This window comes from Tachyglossus aculeatus, chromosome 13, assembly GCF_015852505.1.
Source record: "Tachyglossus aculeatus isolate mTacAcu1 chromosome 13, mTacAcu1.pri, whole genome shotgun sequence".
Classification (NCBI taxonomy): Eukaryota; Metazoa; Chordata; class Mammalia; order Monotremata; family Tachyglossidae; genus Tachyglossus; species Tachyglossus aculeatus.
The window spans coordinates 1,658,590-1,676,400 of NC_052078.1; the positions used below are offsets into that span (position 1 = coordinate 1,658,590).

At 51.7% G+C, this 17,811-nt stretch overlaps 1 protein-coding gene across 1 annotated transcript in view; it reads right to left on the reverse strand.

The window, feature by feature from the left end:
* The window catches only part of WNT3A (Wnt family member 3A), an 85,094-nt gene that overhangs the window by 41,481 nt on the left and 25,802 nt on the right, over positions 1–17,811 (reverse strand). The window contains exon 2 of the mRNA XM_038755942.1: positions 704–945. Within this exon, the coding sequence (XP_038611870.1) occupies positions 704–945 (242 nt within the window). The remainder of the gene's footprint in view (positions 1–703; positions 946–17,811) is intronic.

Here is a 17,811-nt window from a genome sequence, read left to right on the forward strand (position 1 = left end):
CTCATCGCCCCCTGCTACGGTGAGCGATGAGAGATGGGGGCAGACCAGCGGGGTCAGAAGATGGTTAGAGGGTGCGGGGAAAACCTCACGGGGGGAAGTTGTGAACCAAGGGTGACCCATCACCCTCCCCCCCCGCCGCCCTCCAGGCCAACTGGCCGCTCCAGGCTGGACAGGAGCCGGTTCTGGAGGTCGGGGTGGGGTTAGCGGGAGGAGGGGGAGGAAGGAAGGAAGGGATTATCCCAAGTGGGAGAGAGCAATGTCCCAAGGCCAAGGGAGTGGATCTGGGAGTGGAGCGGGCCTGGCTGCTGTGGGGGGAGGGGTTGCGTGGGCAGAGTCCCGACCAGGGCACCGCAGACGCTGACCAGACCAGCACAGAGAGGGGTGGGGTGGCCGGGACAGCCGGGGTGCCCGGGACGGCCAGCACGACTGACCAGGGGCGATCCAGGTGTGACTTCCAGGGGTGATCGGAGGGACTGGGGCGGCCAACATGGCCAGGATGAACGGGCATGACTGGGAGTGGCTGGGATGTCCAGCACAGCTGGGATGTTCCGGGGTGACAAGGGTGACCCGGACAGGCTAACTGGGGGGCATCTGGGTAGCAGGGGCGACCAGGGGTGACCAGCAGGGCCAGCATGACCGGGCGCGATCGGAGCGGCCGGGTCCGGGATGATGGGGGGAGCTGGGGCGGCCATCACGGCGCTACCTTTGTCCAGGACGGGGCCGAAGATGGCCAGGCTGTCGCTGACGGTCGTGCAGTTCCAGCGGCGTCCCCGGAACTGGTGCTGGCACTCTTGGACGCCGATCTTGACGCCCTCGGCCACGCTGGGCATGATCTCCACGTAGTTCCGGCAGAAGCGGAGCTGCTTGGGCACCAGGCCGGGGATGGAGCCGCACAGGATGGGCTGGGTGCCCAGGGACGAGTGCTGGGGGCCGATGGCCAGAGACCTGCGGACGAGGGCGCGGTCAGCGCTGGGCGGGGGGAGGGGGTGGCTCCCCCAGGACCGCACCCCCCGCCCCTGTCGATGCCCAGCGATTCTCCCGCGGACCCCTGGCCTCATCTACTCCCCCTCTAGTGACCAGTCATCCATCATGCCACCCCGCCTTCCGTCTCCCAGATCCCACACGCACCCCGACACCCTCTGTGACCCCACTACCCCCCAGGCCCTATAGACTCCCTAACACACCCCTGACCCTGCTCCACCCACCCCCAGAGCCACCCCCCAAAGCCCCTGGAGCACCCCGCTCAACAGTCCGACCCCCAGTTGCCATCTCACCACCCCCCTCTCGCCCACATCCTGCCTCCGGCCCGGAATTCCCGCCCTCCTCGAATCCCACAGATGATGATTCGCTCAGCCCTCAAAGCCTTACTGAAGGCCCAACTCTTCCAAGGGGCCTTCCCCTCCTCTTCTCCCACTCCCTTCTGCGTCGCCCAGACTCGCTCATCCTCCCTCCCAGCCCCACAGCACTTACGTCCATATCCCTAATTTATTCACATTCCTGTCTGTCTCCCCCTCTAGTCAGTAAGCTCATCGTGGGCAGTGAACGTGTCTGTTTATTGGTCTATCGTCTTATCCTGGGCGCTGAGTACAGTGCCCTGCTCACAGTAGGCGCTCGATAAAGATGACTGATCCTCCGTGGCCAGAGACCGCGTGCCCAGAAGAGAGAGGAAGAGCAGAGATCGGTTCGGTTCCTTTCAAGCCCACCGCCCGACTTCCTTTAGGTCCGCGGCCTGATTTCTCTGAGGCCCCTGGGTGGAAGGGCTGAGGAGACCTGGACTGGGTCAACTCATCCATCCCCCTGCTGCTGAACGGGACCGCTCAAACCGTCCCTGGGTCGGGGCTCTGCTGCCCCTGCGCTTGGCAGACCTCCCCATGTCCCCCTCACCCCCAACTGGGGTAGCAAAGAGGAGAGGGCCGGCCCGCTCCCCCGCAACCTCTCTTCTGGCTTCCGGTGAATCACTTCCTCCGCCCGCCCACCTCAGTCGAAACCCGCACCCTTGGGCCCCTGACTGTGCCAACTCTCCCGGGAAACCCCCTCCGCACCCCGGAAACCATCCTCTTGAGCAACTGGCCCCGCTTCCTCTTCACCCCACCGATCCCGGGGGTCAGGTGGAGGTGGTCCCCCAACGCCCCCCGACCGACTGAAGCCCAGAGAGGCCACACGGCAAACCCAAGACCACCGGGCCTCCTCCCTTTCGGCCCCCCTCACCCCAGGACCAAGCCCCACTACCCAACCGCTGGTCCCCCAGATCCCAGACCCCAGCCGGACCGAGGACGGGTCGCGGCCCCATCGCGTCTGGCCCTGCGGCCGACCGAACCCAAAATCTCATCGTCCAGCCCGGCTCCTCCCGGTACTGGAGCCGGGATGGCCAGACCTCCCCCTCCCCTTTTCCGCTTCCACCTGGGGAAACCAAGGCACGGGGCAAGGAGGGACTTGAGTCACAGAGACAAGGTGATGGAGGGAAAGGGGAGCCTAAAACCCAGCAGCCACGTTCCCTGTTCCTGGCATTTTTTTTTTCTGGTATTTGTTAATCATCATCATCATCAATTGTGCAGAGCACCGTACTAAGCACTTGAGAAGTACCAATTGGCAACATATAGAGACAGTCCCTACCCAACAGTGGGCTCACAGTCTAAAAGTTAATCAATCAATCAATCAATCAATCAATCGTATTTATTGAGCGCTTACTGTGTGCAGAGCACTGTACTTAGCGCTTGGGAAGTACAAGTTGGCAACATACATGTTAAGCGCTTACTCCGTGCCAGACACTGTTCTAAGCACTGAGGTGAATATAAGGTGATCAGGTTGGACACAGTCCCCGTCCCACATGGGGCTCACGGTCTTAATTCCCATTTTTTACAGATGAGGGAACTGATAAGAAGAATAATAATGATGGTATTTGTTAAGCATTTACTACGCACCAACCACCGTTCTAAACACTGGAGTAGATATAATAATAATAATAATGGTATTTGTTAAGCGCTTATTATGTGCAAAGCACTGTTGTAAGCGCTGAATTAAGTGCACAGTCTTAATCCCCATTTTCCAGATGAGGGAGAAGTTAAGTGGCTTGCCCAAGGTCACACAGCAGACAAGTGGCCGAGCCGGGATTAGAACCCACGTCCTCCGACTCCCAAGCCCGGGCTCTTTCCACTGAGCCACGCTGCTTCCCAGAGGAGTGAGGTGACTTGCCCAGGGTCACACAGCAGACAAGTGGCGGAGCCGGAATTAGAACTCAGGTCCTTCTCACTCCCAGGCCCAGGCTCCAGCCATTTAGCGGTGCTTTTTCTCCTTCAGGACCCCAAATCCTTCCTGCTGAAATCGACCAGGGAGGGGGATGCCAGTGGCCCGTTGGCTATCCCAGGGGGTCGGCTGATGGCAGCGAGAGGGAGGAGGAGCAGTATGGCCTTGCGGGAAGAGCCGGGGCCTGGGATTCGGAGATCCTGGCTCTGCCGCTACCCTGCTGGGTGACCTTGAGCAAGTCACTTCACTTTTCTGGGCCTCGGTTTCCCCCTCTGCCAAATGGGGCATCGATACCTGTTGTTTTCCCTCTTAGACTGGAAGCCCCATGTGGGACAGGGACTGCTTCCAACCTGATTAGCTTGTCTCTACCCCAGCGTTTAACACAGCGCTTCGTTCGTAGCAACAAGGCTGGCAATTATTATTATTAAGTAGCGAAAGACTCCAGAGAGAGAGAATTTCACCTGCTCTGGACAGATTAGATCAGCGTGGCTCAGTGGAAAGAGCCCGGGCTTTGGAGTCAGAGGTCATGGGTTCAAATCCCGACTCCACCACTTGTCAGCTGTGTGACTTTGGGCAAGTCACTTCACTTCTCTGGGCCTCAGTTCCCTCATCTGTAAAATGGGTATTAAGACTGTGAGCCCCACGAGGTGGGACAACCTGATCACCTTGTATCCCCCCAGTGCTTAGAACAGTGCTTTGCACATAGTAAGCGCTTAACAAATACCATCATCATCATCAGATGCAGTCCTGTTGGAAGGCAGGGGGATGGATGCGATGACCCCCTCAGAGTCCCCTCTGGTTGGAGTTGTCCACATATATGTTTGTACATATTTATTACTCTATTTATTCATTTATTTATTTATTTTACTTGTACATATCTATCCTATTTATTTTATTTTGTTAGTATGTTTGGTTTTGTTCTCTGTCTCCCCCTTTTAGACTGTAAGCCCACTGTTGGGTAGGGACTGTCTCTATATGTTGCCAATTTGTACTTCCCAAGCACTTAGTACAGTGCTCTGCACATAGTAAGAGCTCAATAAATACGATTGATGATGATGATGATATCATGACGCCCCTGCCCTCCCTTCTTGGGTCAGTACTGGACCACTGGGGACCGGCATTTGAATAATAATAATAATAATAATAATTATGGCATTTGCTAAGCGCTTACTATGTGCCAGGCACTGTACTAAGCACTGGAGTGGATACAAGCAAATCGGGTTGGACACAGTCCCTGTCCCACGTGGGACACACAGTCTCCATCTCCGTTTTTCAGACGAGGGAACTGAGGCCCAGAGAATCGATCAATCAATCAATCGTATTTATTGAGCGCTTACTGTGCAGGATTAGAACCCAGGTCCTTCTGTCTCCTAGGCGTGGGCCCTAGCCACTAGACCACACTGTTTCCCAGCTAATAATAATAATAATGATGGTGTTCATTCATTCAATCGTATTTATTGAGCACTTACTGTGTGCAGAGCACTGTACTAAGTGCTTACTATGTGCAAAGCACTGTTCTAAGCGCTGAGCACTGGAGGGGGTGCCAGGCCGGGGGGCCTAGGGCATGGGGAGAAGCAGTGTGGCTTAATGGAAGGAGCCTGGGCTTTGGCGTCAGAGATCACAGCTAATAATAATAATAATGATGGCATTTATTCATTCATTCAATCGTATTTATTGAGCGCTTACTGTGTGCAGAGCACTGTACTAAGTGCTTACTATGTGCAAAGCACTGTTCTAAGTGCTGAGCACTGGAGGGGGTGCCAGGCCAGGGGGCTGGGGGCATGGGGAGAAGCGGTGTGGCTCAATGGAAGGAGCCTGGGCTATGGCGTCAGAGGTCACAGCTAATAATAATAATAATAATAATGATGGCATTTATTCATTCATTCAATCATATTTACTGAGCACTTACTGTGTGCAGAGCACTGTCCTAAGAGCTTACTATGTGCAAAGCACTGTTCTAAGCGCTGAGCACTGGAGGGGTTGCCAGGCCGGGGTGCCTGGGGCATGGGGAGAATCACCGTGGCTCAGTGGAAGGAGCCTGGGCTTTGGCGTCAGAGGTCATGGGTTCAAATTCCGGCTCCGCCAATTGTCAGCTGGGTGACTCTGGGCAAGTCACTTCACTTCTCTGGGCCTCAGTGACCTCGTCTGTCAAATGGGGATGAAGACCGTGAGCCCCCCGTGGGACAACCTGATCACCTTGTAAGCTCCCCAGCGCTTAGAACAGTGCACGTAGTAAGCGCTTCATAAATGCCATTATTATTATTATTATTATGGGGGAGCCTCACTCCGGCCTCCATTCTTGTTGAGGGCCCCCCGCGAGCCCCTCACCCTCTCCGGCCCAGAGCGCGAGCAGACGGGATCCCGGGCCCGGCCTGGGCCGAGAGGAGGCCGAGCGGGCCGCGGGGGCCACAGCGCGAGGGATCGGGGTCAGATTTCCGTCCGGGGCCGCCCCCACCCTCCGGGGCCGGAGTCGGGGGTCCACGGGCCGGCTTGCGGAGGGCTCCGTGGGGGTGGGGGTTTAGCTGAGTCACCCCGAGCCAGCGGTGTCGGCCCCCAGCCGGGAGCGGAGGAGAAATCGTTTTGATTCCTGCAGGCTGCGGCATGCTTTCTAATTGAAGAAACCTACCAGGTGGATTGAAACTCACCCACCCGACCGGAGACCCGGCTCACAGCTGTTTCGGGCTAAGCCCAGCCCTGCTCCCCGCTCTCTAATTTAGGACTGCAGACGCGCTCTCTCCCTCGCCCTCCATCTCCTCGTCCTCCATCATCTCCTCGTCCTCCATCATCTCCTCGTCCTCCATCATCTCCTCATCTCCGAGGGGCCCGGCGGGCAGAGGCGTCCTCGGGCCGTTCGTTCGTCCCGGGTGGACGGTTCTGGCTTCGTGTCTAACCGCCCTCCCTCCCGCTGCGGGACTAGCCTGGATGGAGGCTGAAGAGGTGCTCTCCACCTCAGGCCTCGCCTGACCAAGAGGCTTTTTCTTTTTTTTTTAATAGCATTTATTAAGCGCTTACTATGTGCAAAGCACTGTTCTAAGCGCTGGGGTAGATACAAGGTAATCAAGTTGTCCCGTGTGGGGCTCACAGACGTCATCCCCGTTTTCCAGATGAGGTAACTGAAGCACAGAGAAGTGAAGTGACTTGCCCAGAGTCACACAGCTACCAAGTGGCAGAGCCAGGATTTGAACCCACGACCTCTGACTCCAAAGCCCGGGCTCTTTCCACTGAGCCACGCTGCCTCTCTTGACCGACCGGCATTTCTTTCCGGAACATACCCAGCCTCGCCCCCCCCCCACCTCAGTCGTTCAATCGCATTTATTGAGCGCTTACTGTGGGCAGAGCACTGTACTAAGCGCTTGACCAGTGTAGAGGGGTAAAACTATACCCTCCCAGCTTCCCTGCCGGACCAGGGCTCCTCGGTGCTCGGACTTTGTCCTTCAGTCCGGCCTCCCTGCCGGACTGGTGACCCTCAAGGCCTGGACTCTAGGTTCACTGTGGGCAGGGAGTGTATCTATTTTATTGTCAAATTGTCCTCTCCCAAGTGCTTAATACAGCGCTCTGCTCACAGTAAGTGCTCAATAAGTACGATTGACCGTGTCCAGCTGTCAGGCCCCCTCCTCTCCTGACCATCGCTCCCCACGTCTGTCTGTCCATCCAGTCATCCCCCTGGCTCAGATGTACCCAAAGGCCAGACCGCATCCATCTGTCCAGCCCCTTTAGTGGACGGGGGCTCCTCAAGGATTCATTCAATCGTATTTATTGAGCGCTTACGGTGTGCAGAGCACGAGAAGCAGCGTGGCTCAGTGGAAAGAGCCCGGGCTTTGGAGTCAGAGGTCGTGGGTTCAAATCCCGGCTCTGCCAACTGTCAGCTTGTGTGACTTTGGGCAAGTCACTTTACTGCTCTGTGCCTCAGTGACCTCATCTGGAAAATGGGGATGAAAACTGTGAGCCCCCCCCGTGGGACAACCTTGTAACCTCCCCAGCGCTTAGAACAGTGCTTTGCACATAGTAAGCGCTTAACAAATACCATTATTATTATTTGCCAAATTCATTCATTCAATCATATTTATTGAGTGCTTATTGTGTGCAGAGCAGGGGGATTCAATACCTGTTCTCCTTTCTACTTAGGCTGTGAGCCCCAACAAATATTATTATTATTATTATTATTTTAAAAGATGCATGGGGTAAAGGAAATCGTCCGGAGAAACCAAACTCAGTTCCTCCTCACGTCTGGACTGAGGATTGGGATTAGACTGGAATAACTTGAGGGCAGGGTTTGACTGTACTGGACTCTACACTCAGTGGAACCGTAAACGCCTTAAAGGCGGGGATCGTCTACTATTTCCCAAATGCTCCAGTAGTCGTTCATTCAATCGTATTTATTGAGCGCTTCCGTGTGCAGAGTAATGATGATGATGATGGCATTTATTAAGCGCTTACTATGTTCAAAGCACTGTTCTAAGCGCTGGGGAGTTTACAAGGTGATTAGGTTGTCCCACGTGGGGCTCACAGTCTTCATCCTCATTTACAGGTGAGGGAACTGAGGCCCAGAGAAGTTAAGTGACTTGCCCAAGGTCACACAGCTGATAAGTGGTGGAGCCGGGATTTGAACCCATGACCTCTGACTCCAAAGCCCGGGCTCTTTCCACTGAGCCATGCTGCTTCTCTAAGTACTGTACTAAGCGCTTGGGAGAGGACAGTAGAATGATAAACAGACAAGTTCCCTGCCTAGAATGACCTTACAGTGTACAGTAATAATAATAATGATGGCATTTATTAAGCGCTTACTATTACTCTATTTTATTTGTACATATTTATTCTAATTATTTTATTTTGTTAATATGCTTTGTTTTGGTCTCTGTCTCCCCCTTCTAGGCTGTGAGGCCACTGTTGGGTAGGGACCGTCTCTATATGTTGCCGGCTTGTACTTCCCAAGCGCTTAGTCCAGCGCTCTGCACGCAGTAAGCGCTCAATAAATTCATTCATTCATTCAATTGTATTTATTGAGCGCTTACTGTGTGCAGAGCACTGTACTAAGCGCTTGGGAAGTACAATTGAATGAATGAATGAATGACTGGCTAACCGGGGGGAGGGACAGGGTGGTCTGAGGGGCCAGCCAGACCCCCGAGTGCCCCCCGGGCTGGTTTCCTCGCCCACCAATGCCTTCTGAGGTGGCACCTCCCAAGGCAGAGTGGCACCCGTGGAGAGTCTGCCTGGGAGAGGGAGTTTCCAGAGAAAAACGAACTAAAAAAAAAAATATATATATATATATAAACGTACCCGTTTATGGTTAATAATAATAATAATTTTGGTACTTATTAAGCACTTACTATGTGCAAAGCACTGTTCTAAGCGCTGGGGAGGATACAGAGTGATCAGGTTGTCCCATGTGGGGCTCACAATCTTAGTCCCCATTTTACAGATGAGGAACTGAGGCCCAGAGAAGTGAAGTGACTTGCCCAAAGTCCCACAGCTGACAAGCGGCACAGCTGGGATCTGAACCCATGACCTCTGACTCCAAAGCCCAGGCTCTTTCCACTGAGCCACGCTGGTTGGATTGGACCCTCCCGAGTACTTAATGCAGTGCTCTGCGCACAGTAAGCGCTCAGAAATTAGGATTGAATGAATTCCGCCCCCTGTTCTCAGAGTAAGTCAGGTGGTCATATTTATTGAGCGCTTACTACGTGCAGGGCGCTGTACTAGGCACTTGGGAGGGGACAACGTGACAATATTATACGTACCTTCTCTCTCAAGGCTCCGGAAGGGGGGTATATGTACCTGTATAAAAGTATGTACATATTTATTACTCCATTTATTTTACTTGTACGTATTTATTCTATTTATTTTATTTTGTTAATATGTTTTGTTTTGTTGTCCGTCTCCCCCTTCTAGACTGTGAGCCCGCTGTCGGGTAGGGACCGTCTCTAGATGTCGCCGACTTGGACTTCCCAAGCGCTTAGTCCAGTGCTCTGCACACAGTAAGCGCCCAATAAATCATTGAATGATTGAAAGAATATTCATTCAATCAATGATTCATTCATTCAATGAATGCGATTGAATAAATCCGATTGAATGAATGAATGCTCACAATGACATGAATCCGGGAGGTTGAGGTGGAGGCGGGGGGCTGGATCCGATGACCCCATTCCCAAAGGGTGGTAGAGGCTGGGCGGCAGCCATCTTCCCTGGCAGGGGAGCTGAGCAGGGATTTGAACCCATGACCTCCGGCTCCTGGGCCTGTGCTCTACTCACTCTGCCGCGCTGTTTCTCACCGTACTAAGCGCTTGGGAAAGTGCTATGCAACTATAGTCATTTCTAGACTGTGAGCCCACTGTTGGGTAGGGACCGTCTCTATACGTTGCCAACTTGTACTTCCCAAGCGCTTAGTACAGTGCTCTGCACACAGTAAGCGCTCAATAAATACGATTGATTGATTGATTGATTCATTCATTCATTCAACTGGATTTATTGCAAGCTTACTGTGTGGCAGAGCACTGTATTAAACACTTGGGAAAGTACAGTACAATATTCATTCAGTGGTATTTCATTCATTCATTTATTTATTGAGCGCCTACTTAGAGAAGTAGCATGGCTCAGTGGAAAGAGCCCGGGCTTTGGAGTCAGAGGTCATGGGTTCAAATCCCGGCTCTGCCAATTGTCAGCTGTGTGACTTTGGGCAAGTCACTTCAATCAACCAATCAATCGTATTTATTGAGCGCTTACTGTGTGCAGAGCACTGTACTAAGTGCTTGGGAAGTACAAGTTGACAACATATAGAGACAGTCCCTACCCAACAGTGGGCTCACAGTCTAGAAGAGTGGGCTCACTTCACTTCTCTGGGCCTCAGTGACCTCATCTGTCAAATGAGGATTAAGACTGTGAGCCCCCCTGGGACAACCTGATCACCTTGTAACATCCCCAGCACTTAGAACATAGTAAGTGCTTAATCAATGCCATCCTTAGTATTATTATTATTATGGTGTGCAGAGCACTGTACTAAGCGCTTGGGAAAGTACAAGCACTGCCACATGTCTTCTGTGTGACCTTGGGCAAGTCTACTTAACTTCTCGGAGCCTCAGTTCCCTCATAAAATGGGGATGAGGACTCTGAGCCCCACGTGGGACAACCTGATCACCTTGTATCCCCCCAGCGCTTAGAACGGTGCTTTTGCACATAGTAAGTGCTTAACAAACGCCATAATCAGTATTATTATTATTACAAGCGGGACAACCTGATCACCTTGTAACATCCCCAGCACTTAGAACATAGTAAGTGCTTAATCAATGCCATCATTCTTATTATTATTATGGTGTGCAGAGCACTGTACTAAGCACTTGAGAAAGCACAAGCACCGCCACATGTCTGCTGTGTGACCTTGGGCAAGTCCACTTAACTTCTTGGAACCTCAGTTCCCTCATCTGTAAAATGGGGATGATGACTGTGAGCCCCACGTGGGACAACCTGATCACCTTGTATCCCCCCAGCGCTCAGAACGGTGCTTTTGCACATAGTAAGCGCTTAACAAATGCCATCAACATTATTATTATTACAAGCAGGACAACCTGATCACCTTGTAACATCCCCAGCACTTAGAACATAGTAAGTGCCTAATCAATGCCATCATTCTTATTATTATTACGGTGGGCAGAGCACTGTACTAAGCGCTTGAGAAAGCACAAGCACCGCCACATGTCTGCTGTGTGACCTTGGGCAACTTCTCGGAGCCTCAGTGACCTCGTCTGTAAAATGGGGACGATGACTGTGAGCCCCACGTGGGACAACCTGATCAACTTGTATCCCCCCAGTGCTTAGAACGGTGCTTTTGCACATAGTAAGCGCTTAACAAATGCCATCATCATCATCATTATTATTATTATTATTATTATTACAAGCGGGACAACCTGATCACCTTGTAACATCCCCAGCACTTAGAATGCCATCAATGCCATCATTCTTATTATTATTACGGTGGGCAGAGCACTGTACTAAGCGCTTGGGAAAGTACAAGCGGGACAACCTGATCACCTTGTAGAACATAGTAAAAGTGCTTAATAAATGCCATCGTTATTATTACGGTGGGCAGAGCACTGTACTAAGCGCTTGAGAAAGTACAAGCCGGGCACCCCCCGTCACCCAAACCCACACATGCCCCCTCCCCGCCCCCGGGGGCCCGCGGTAATGGTTTTCTGGTTTCCCTGCCCTCCCCGGCTCCCGGGTACAAGAAGCCGCGGCCTCCACCGCCTCCCGGGCACCGGGCCAGCGCGGGAGGGGTGCGGGAGAAAAGGGGGGGAAAATGGAAAATGTTCCAGGGCCACTGGCTCGGCAGCGGGAGAGACCAGCTCCGACACGCAGCCGCCCGGCCCAGCTCCCGCGGGCACAGCCAGCCCGGGCCCCGGGCCCCGAGCACGAGGCCGCGACGACGCGCCCGCTGCCAGGCCGCGCCCCGGCTCGCGGGCACCCCGACAGCTGGGCCCTGGCCATGCCCGCAGCCGGCCCCCCAAAACAGCCCCCTTTCAATCAATCAATCAATCAATCAATCGTATTTATTGAGCGCTTACTGTGTGCAGAGCACTGGACTAAGCGCTTGGGAAGTCCAAGTTGGCAACCTAGAGAGACGGCCCCGACCCAGCAGTGGGCTCACAGTCTTACTAGAAAGGCTCTGTGGAAAGAGCCCGGGCTTTGGAGTCAGAGGTCATGGGTTCAAGTCCCCGCTCCGCCAATTGTCAGCTGGGTGACTTTGGGCAGGTCACTTCACTTTTCTGGGCCTCAGTGGCCTCATCTGGAAGATGGGGATTGAGACTGTGAGCCCGCTGTGGGACAACCTGATCACCTTGTAACCCCCCCAGCGCTTAGAACAGTGCTTGGCACATAGTAAGCGCTTAATAAATGCCAACATTATTATTATTATTATTATTATTTCCCACCCCCAGTCCCGCCCCCGGCCCGGGAGATGTTGGGGCGACCGCTTCGCTTACTAGGTGCCGGGCCTTCTACCTGTATATGTGTTTGTACAGATTTATCCCTCTATATATCTATATTATAGATATATATATCTATATTATATCCCTCTATTTATCTATATTGTACAGATTTATTGCTCAATTTATTTATTTGTTTATTTTGCTTGTACATATCTATTCTATTTATTTTATTTTGTTAATATGTTTTGTTTTGTTCTCCGTCTCCCCCTCCTAGACTGTGAGCCCACTGTTGGGTCGGGACCGTCTCTATGTGTTGCCAACTTGTACTTCCCAAGCGCTTAGTCCAGTGCTCTGCACTCAGTAAGCGCTCAATAAATACGATTGATTGGTTGATTGATTGATTTTGCTTGTCCATATTTACCATTCTATTGATTTTGCTAATGATGTGCAAAACTTGTACTTCCCAAGCGCTTAGTACAGTGCTCTGCACACGGTAAGCGCTCAATAAGTACGATTGATTGATTGATTGATGTAGCTTTAATTCGATCTGTTCTGACGACTTGACACCTGTCCACGTGTTTGGTTTTCATTCGTTCACTCAATCGCATTTATCGAGCGCTTACTGTGTGCAGAGCGCTGTACTAAGCGCTTGGGATGTACAAGTTGGCAACATCTAGAGATGGTCCCTACCCAACAGCGGGCTCACAGTCTAGAAGGGGGAGACGGACAACAAAATAAAACACATAAACCGGCTTTTGTCCCCCTTCTAGGTCGTGAGCCCGTTGTCGGGTAGGGACCGTCTCTATAGGTTGCCGACTTGGACTTCCCAAGCGCTTAGTCCAGTGCTCTGCACACAGTGAGCGCTTTATTGAGCGCTTGTTTGAACCTACAATTCAATCACGATTTACTTTTACGTTACGATTTGACCTTTACAATTTACGATTTACTTACGATTGAAGGAATGAATTCAGTGGCATTTCATTCACTCATTCGATCGCTTTTATTGAGTGCTGTGCACAGAGCACTGTAGTAATAATAGTAGTAATAGTAGTAATAATTCATTCATTCATTCAATCAATCATATTTATTGAGCGCTTACTGTGTGCAGAGCACTGGACTAAGCGCTTGGGAAGTACAAGTCGGCAACATAGAGAGACGGTCCCTACCCAACAGCGGGCTCACCCTGAGGCCCCCGGAAGCCCTGAGTTTCCACTATGTCGACCCAGACGCTGGACGGGGCCCCTAGGGATTGGCGGCATCCCTCTTAGTGTCATGGGTTCTAATCCTGTCTCCGCCGTTTGCCTGCTGTGTGACCTTGGGCAAGTCGCTTCACTTCCCTGAGCCTCAGTTTCCTCATCTGTAAAATGAGGATTGAGATTGTGAGCCCCACATGAGGCAGGGACTGCGTCTAACCCGATTTGCTTGTCTCCACCCCAGGGTTTAGTACAGTGCCTGGCACATAGTAAGCACTTAGCAAGTACCATAATCATTATTATTAGTACAGCGGGCGGAGCTTGGGACAAACCGAAGGCCCAGAGAGGCGGATTGACTTCCCTGTGGTCACACAGCGTGGGAGGGAGGGATGAGAACGCGATCGGAGTCGAGCCCCAGACCACGGCCAGGCTCGAAACACACTGCGACACCGTCTCTTCAAGTCCGGAGAGACTTAAAGGCCGGCCATAACGATAATGATGGTATTTGTTGGGCACTTACTATGTGCAAAACACTGTTCTAAGCACTGGGGAGGTTACCAGGTGATCAGGTTGTCCCACGGGGGGCTCACAGTCTTCACCCCCATTTTACAGATGAGGTAACCGAGGCACAGAGAAGTGACTTGCCCAAGGTCACACAGCTGACAAGTGGTGGAGCCGGGGTGAGAATAATAATAATGATGGCATTTGTTAAGCGCTTACTATGTGCAAAGCGCTGTTCTAAGCGCCGGGGAGGTTACAAGGTGATCAGGTTGTCCCACGGGGGGCTCGCAGTTTTCATCCCCATTTTCCAGATGAGGTCACTGAGGCCCAGAGAAGTGAAGTGACTTGCCCAAGGTCACCCAGGTGACAAGTGGCGGAGCCGGGATTTGAACCCGTGACCTCTGACTCCAAAGCCCGGGCTCTTTCCGCTGAGCCACGCTGCTTTTCACGCCTTGTCTATACCTACCCCCAGTCTCAAACCGAGCCCCCCGGGACCCTGGCGTCCGCTCCCCAAGGCCGGTCGCCATCCACTAGAACTCAGCTCCGGGACCACCCCATCCAGGAAGTCTTCCTGGGTTTCCCGCCGGGGGTCAGACCCGGATCCCGCAAGTCGGGAGGGGGCATCTAGCCTTGTCGGAAGGAGACGAACCCAGGCGAACGTGCCCCACCCCAGCCATTCTCTCTAAATAATAATCATCATCATCATCAATCATCAGTCGCATTTATTGAACGCTTACTATGTGCAGAGCACTGTACTAAGCGCTTGGGAAGTACAAATTGGCAACATATAGAGACAGTCCCTACCCAACAGTGGGCTCACAGTCTAAAAGATGGTATTTGTTAAGCGCTTACTATGTGCAAAGCACTGTTCTAAGCGCTGGGGGGAATAGAAGGCGAACAGGTTGTCCCACGGGGGGCTCACAGTCTTAATCCCCATTTTCCAGATGAGGTCACTGAAGCACAGAGAAGTGAAGCGACTTGCCCAAAGTCACACAGCTGACAAGCGGCAGAACCGGGATTAGAACCCATGACCTCTGACTCCCAAGCCCATGCTCTTTCAATCGATCAATCCATCAATCAATCGTATTTATTGAGCGCTTACTGTGTGCAGAGCACTGTACTAAGCGCTTGGGAAGTCCAAGTTGGCAACATCTAGAGACGGTCCCTACCCAACAGTGGGCTCACAGTCTAGAAGGGGGAGACGGAGAACAAAACCAAACATATTAACAAAATAAAATAAATAGAATAGATATGTACAAGTAAAATAAATAAATAGAGTAATAAATCTGTACAAACATATATCCATATATCCAGGTGCTGTGGGGAAGGGAAGGAGGTAAGACGGGGGGATGGAGAGGGGGACGAGGGGGAGAGATTTCCATTGAGCCACGCTGCGTCTCTGAGCCACGCTGCCTCTCTTATAATAATAATAATGATGATGGCACTTATTAAGCACTTACTATGTGCAAAGCACTGTCTTAATAATAATAATAATAATAATAATTTTGGTATTTGTTAAGCACTTACTATGTGCCAAGCACTGTTCTAAGCGCTGGGGGAGTTACAAGGTAATCAGGTTGTCCCGCATGGGGCTCTGGGGAGGTTACAAGGTGATCAGGTTGTCCCACGGGGGGCTCACAGTCTTTATCCCCATTTGACAGATGAGGTAACTGAGGCACAGAGAAGTGAAGTGACTTGCCCAAAGTCACCCAGCTGACAATTGGCTCCCCCCAACCCACCCACCCACCTGTCCAAGGAGGGGGTCCTGTCCCCGTCCTCAATCCCTCACACTCCCTGGAGAAGCAGCCTGGCACAGAGGCTAGAGCCCGGGCCTGGGAATCAGAAGGTCATGGGTTCTAATCCCGCCTCTGCCACTTGTCTGCTGTGTGGCCTTGGACAAGTCCCTTCACTTCTCCGGGCCTCAGTTCCCTCATCTGGAAAATGGGGATGAAGACCGTGAGCCCCACGTGGGACAACTTGATTACCTTATAGAGAAGCAGCGTGGTGCAGTGGAAAGAGCCCAGGCTTTGGAGTCAGAGGTCATGGGTTCAAATCCCGGCTCCGCCAATTGTCAGCTGGGTGACTTTGGGCAAGTCACTTCACTTCTCTGGGCCTCATCTGGAAAGTGGGGATTGGGACTGTGAGCCCGCCGTGGGACCCCCTGGTCACCTTGTAACCTCCCCAGCACTTAGAACAGTGCTTTGCACATAGTAAGCGCTTAATAAATGCCATTACTATTATATCTACTACAGCGCTTAGAGCAGTGCTTTGCACATAGTAAGCGCTTCATAAATGTCATTGTTATTATATCTACTGCAGAGCTTAGAACAGTGCGCGGCACATAGTAAGCGCTTAACAAATACCAACATTATTATTTTTTTATTATTATGTGGACTTCTTTTAGACTGTGAGCCCACTGTTGGGTAGGGACTGTCTCTATATGTTGCCAACTTGTACTTCCCAAGCGCTTACTACACTGCACACAGTAAGCGCTCAATAAATACGATTGATGATGACGTGGACAAAGCCTACTCTCTCTCACTCTCTGTCTCTACAGACTGTGTTTCTCTGCAACCTGGGGGTCTTGGGGGGGGGACCCCGAGTGGGGAAGGGGTTTGACCCCTGACTCCGTGGAAGATCCAGGACTTGGAGGGGATTTTCCTCCATTTGCCGGGTCAATAGTCACAGACCCATTGGCCCCATCAGGGTGGAGAGGGAGTAGGGGGAAGGAGGGTAGGGAGCGGAGATTTTCCCTCCTATCAGTTCCTCTGACCATCTCCCTGTCTGCCTCACTCAGTCTCCCGTCTCTTTCTGAATCTCTCCCTCTGTCTCTCTGTCTCTCACCATCTCCAATCGTTCATTCAATCAGCGGTATTTAGGGAGCGCTTAATTGTTGGCAGAGCGCTGTACTAAGTGCTTAGGAGAGTGCTATTGATGCCTGTCTACTTGTTTTGTCTTGGCTGTCTCCCCCTTCTACTAGACTGTGAGCCCGTCGTTGGGTAGGGATTGTCTCTGTTGCCGAACTGTACTTTCCAAGCGCTTAGTACAGTGCTCTGCACACAGTAAGCACTCAATAAATATAATTGAATGAATGAATGAATGAATTGGACTTTCCAAGCGCTTAGTACAGTGCTCTGCACACGGTAAGTGCTCAGTAAATACGATTGAAGTGAATAAATGAACGAGTACAACAGAGTTAGTGGATGTGTAACCTGCCCAGAACTGTCTAGAGTCCCTCTAGTCTTCCACCCTGTGTCTCTCTCTCTGATCATCTCTCTCTCCCTCTGACAGTCTCTGTCTCTCCCTGTGTCTCTGACCATCTCTGTCTCTGCCTTTGGTCCCTTTCTTGGTGTCTCTGCCTCTCTGAGAGTCTTTCTCCCTGATGGTCTCTGTGTCTCTCCTCTGTGTCATTTTTCTCTCTCTCTCTCTGAAGGTCTCTGTGTCTGTCTCTCTGCCTGTCTCTGTCTCTCTGACCATCTTTCTCATCATCATCATCATCGTCAATTGTATTTATTGAGCGCTTACTGTGTGCAGAGCACTGTACTAAGCGCTTGGGAAATACAAGTTGGCAACATATAGAGACAGTCCCTACCCAACAGTGGGCTCACAGAGTCTCTTTCTCTCTGAAGGTCTCTGGATCTGTCTCTCTGCCCATCTCTCTGAAGGTCTCTGGGTTTGTCTCTCTCCCTGTCTCTGACTATCTTTCCCTCATCTGCAAAATGGGGATGAAGACTGTGAGCCCCACGTGGGACAACCTGATGACCTTGTATCTCCCCCAGTGCTTAGAACAGTGCTTGGCACAGTACTTAACAAATGCCAACATTATTATTATTATATGTATATATGTTTGTACATATTTATTACTCTATTTATTTATTTATTTATTTTACTTGTACCTATCTATTCTATTTTATTTTGTTAGTATGTTTGGTTTTGTTCTCTGTCTCCCCCTTCTA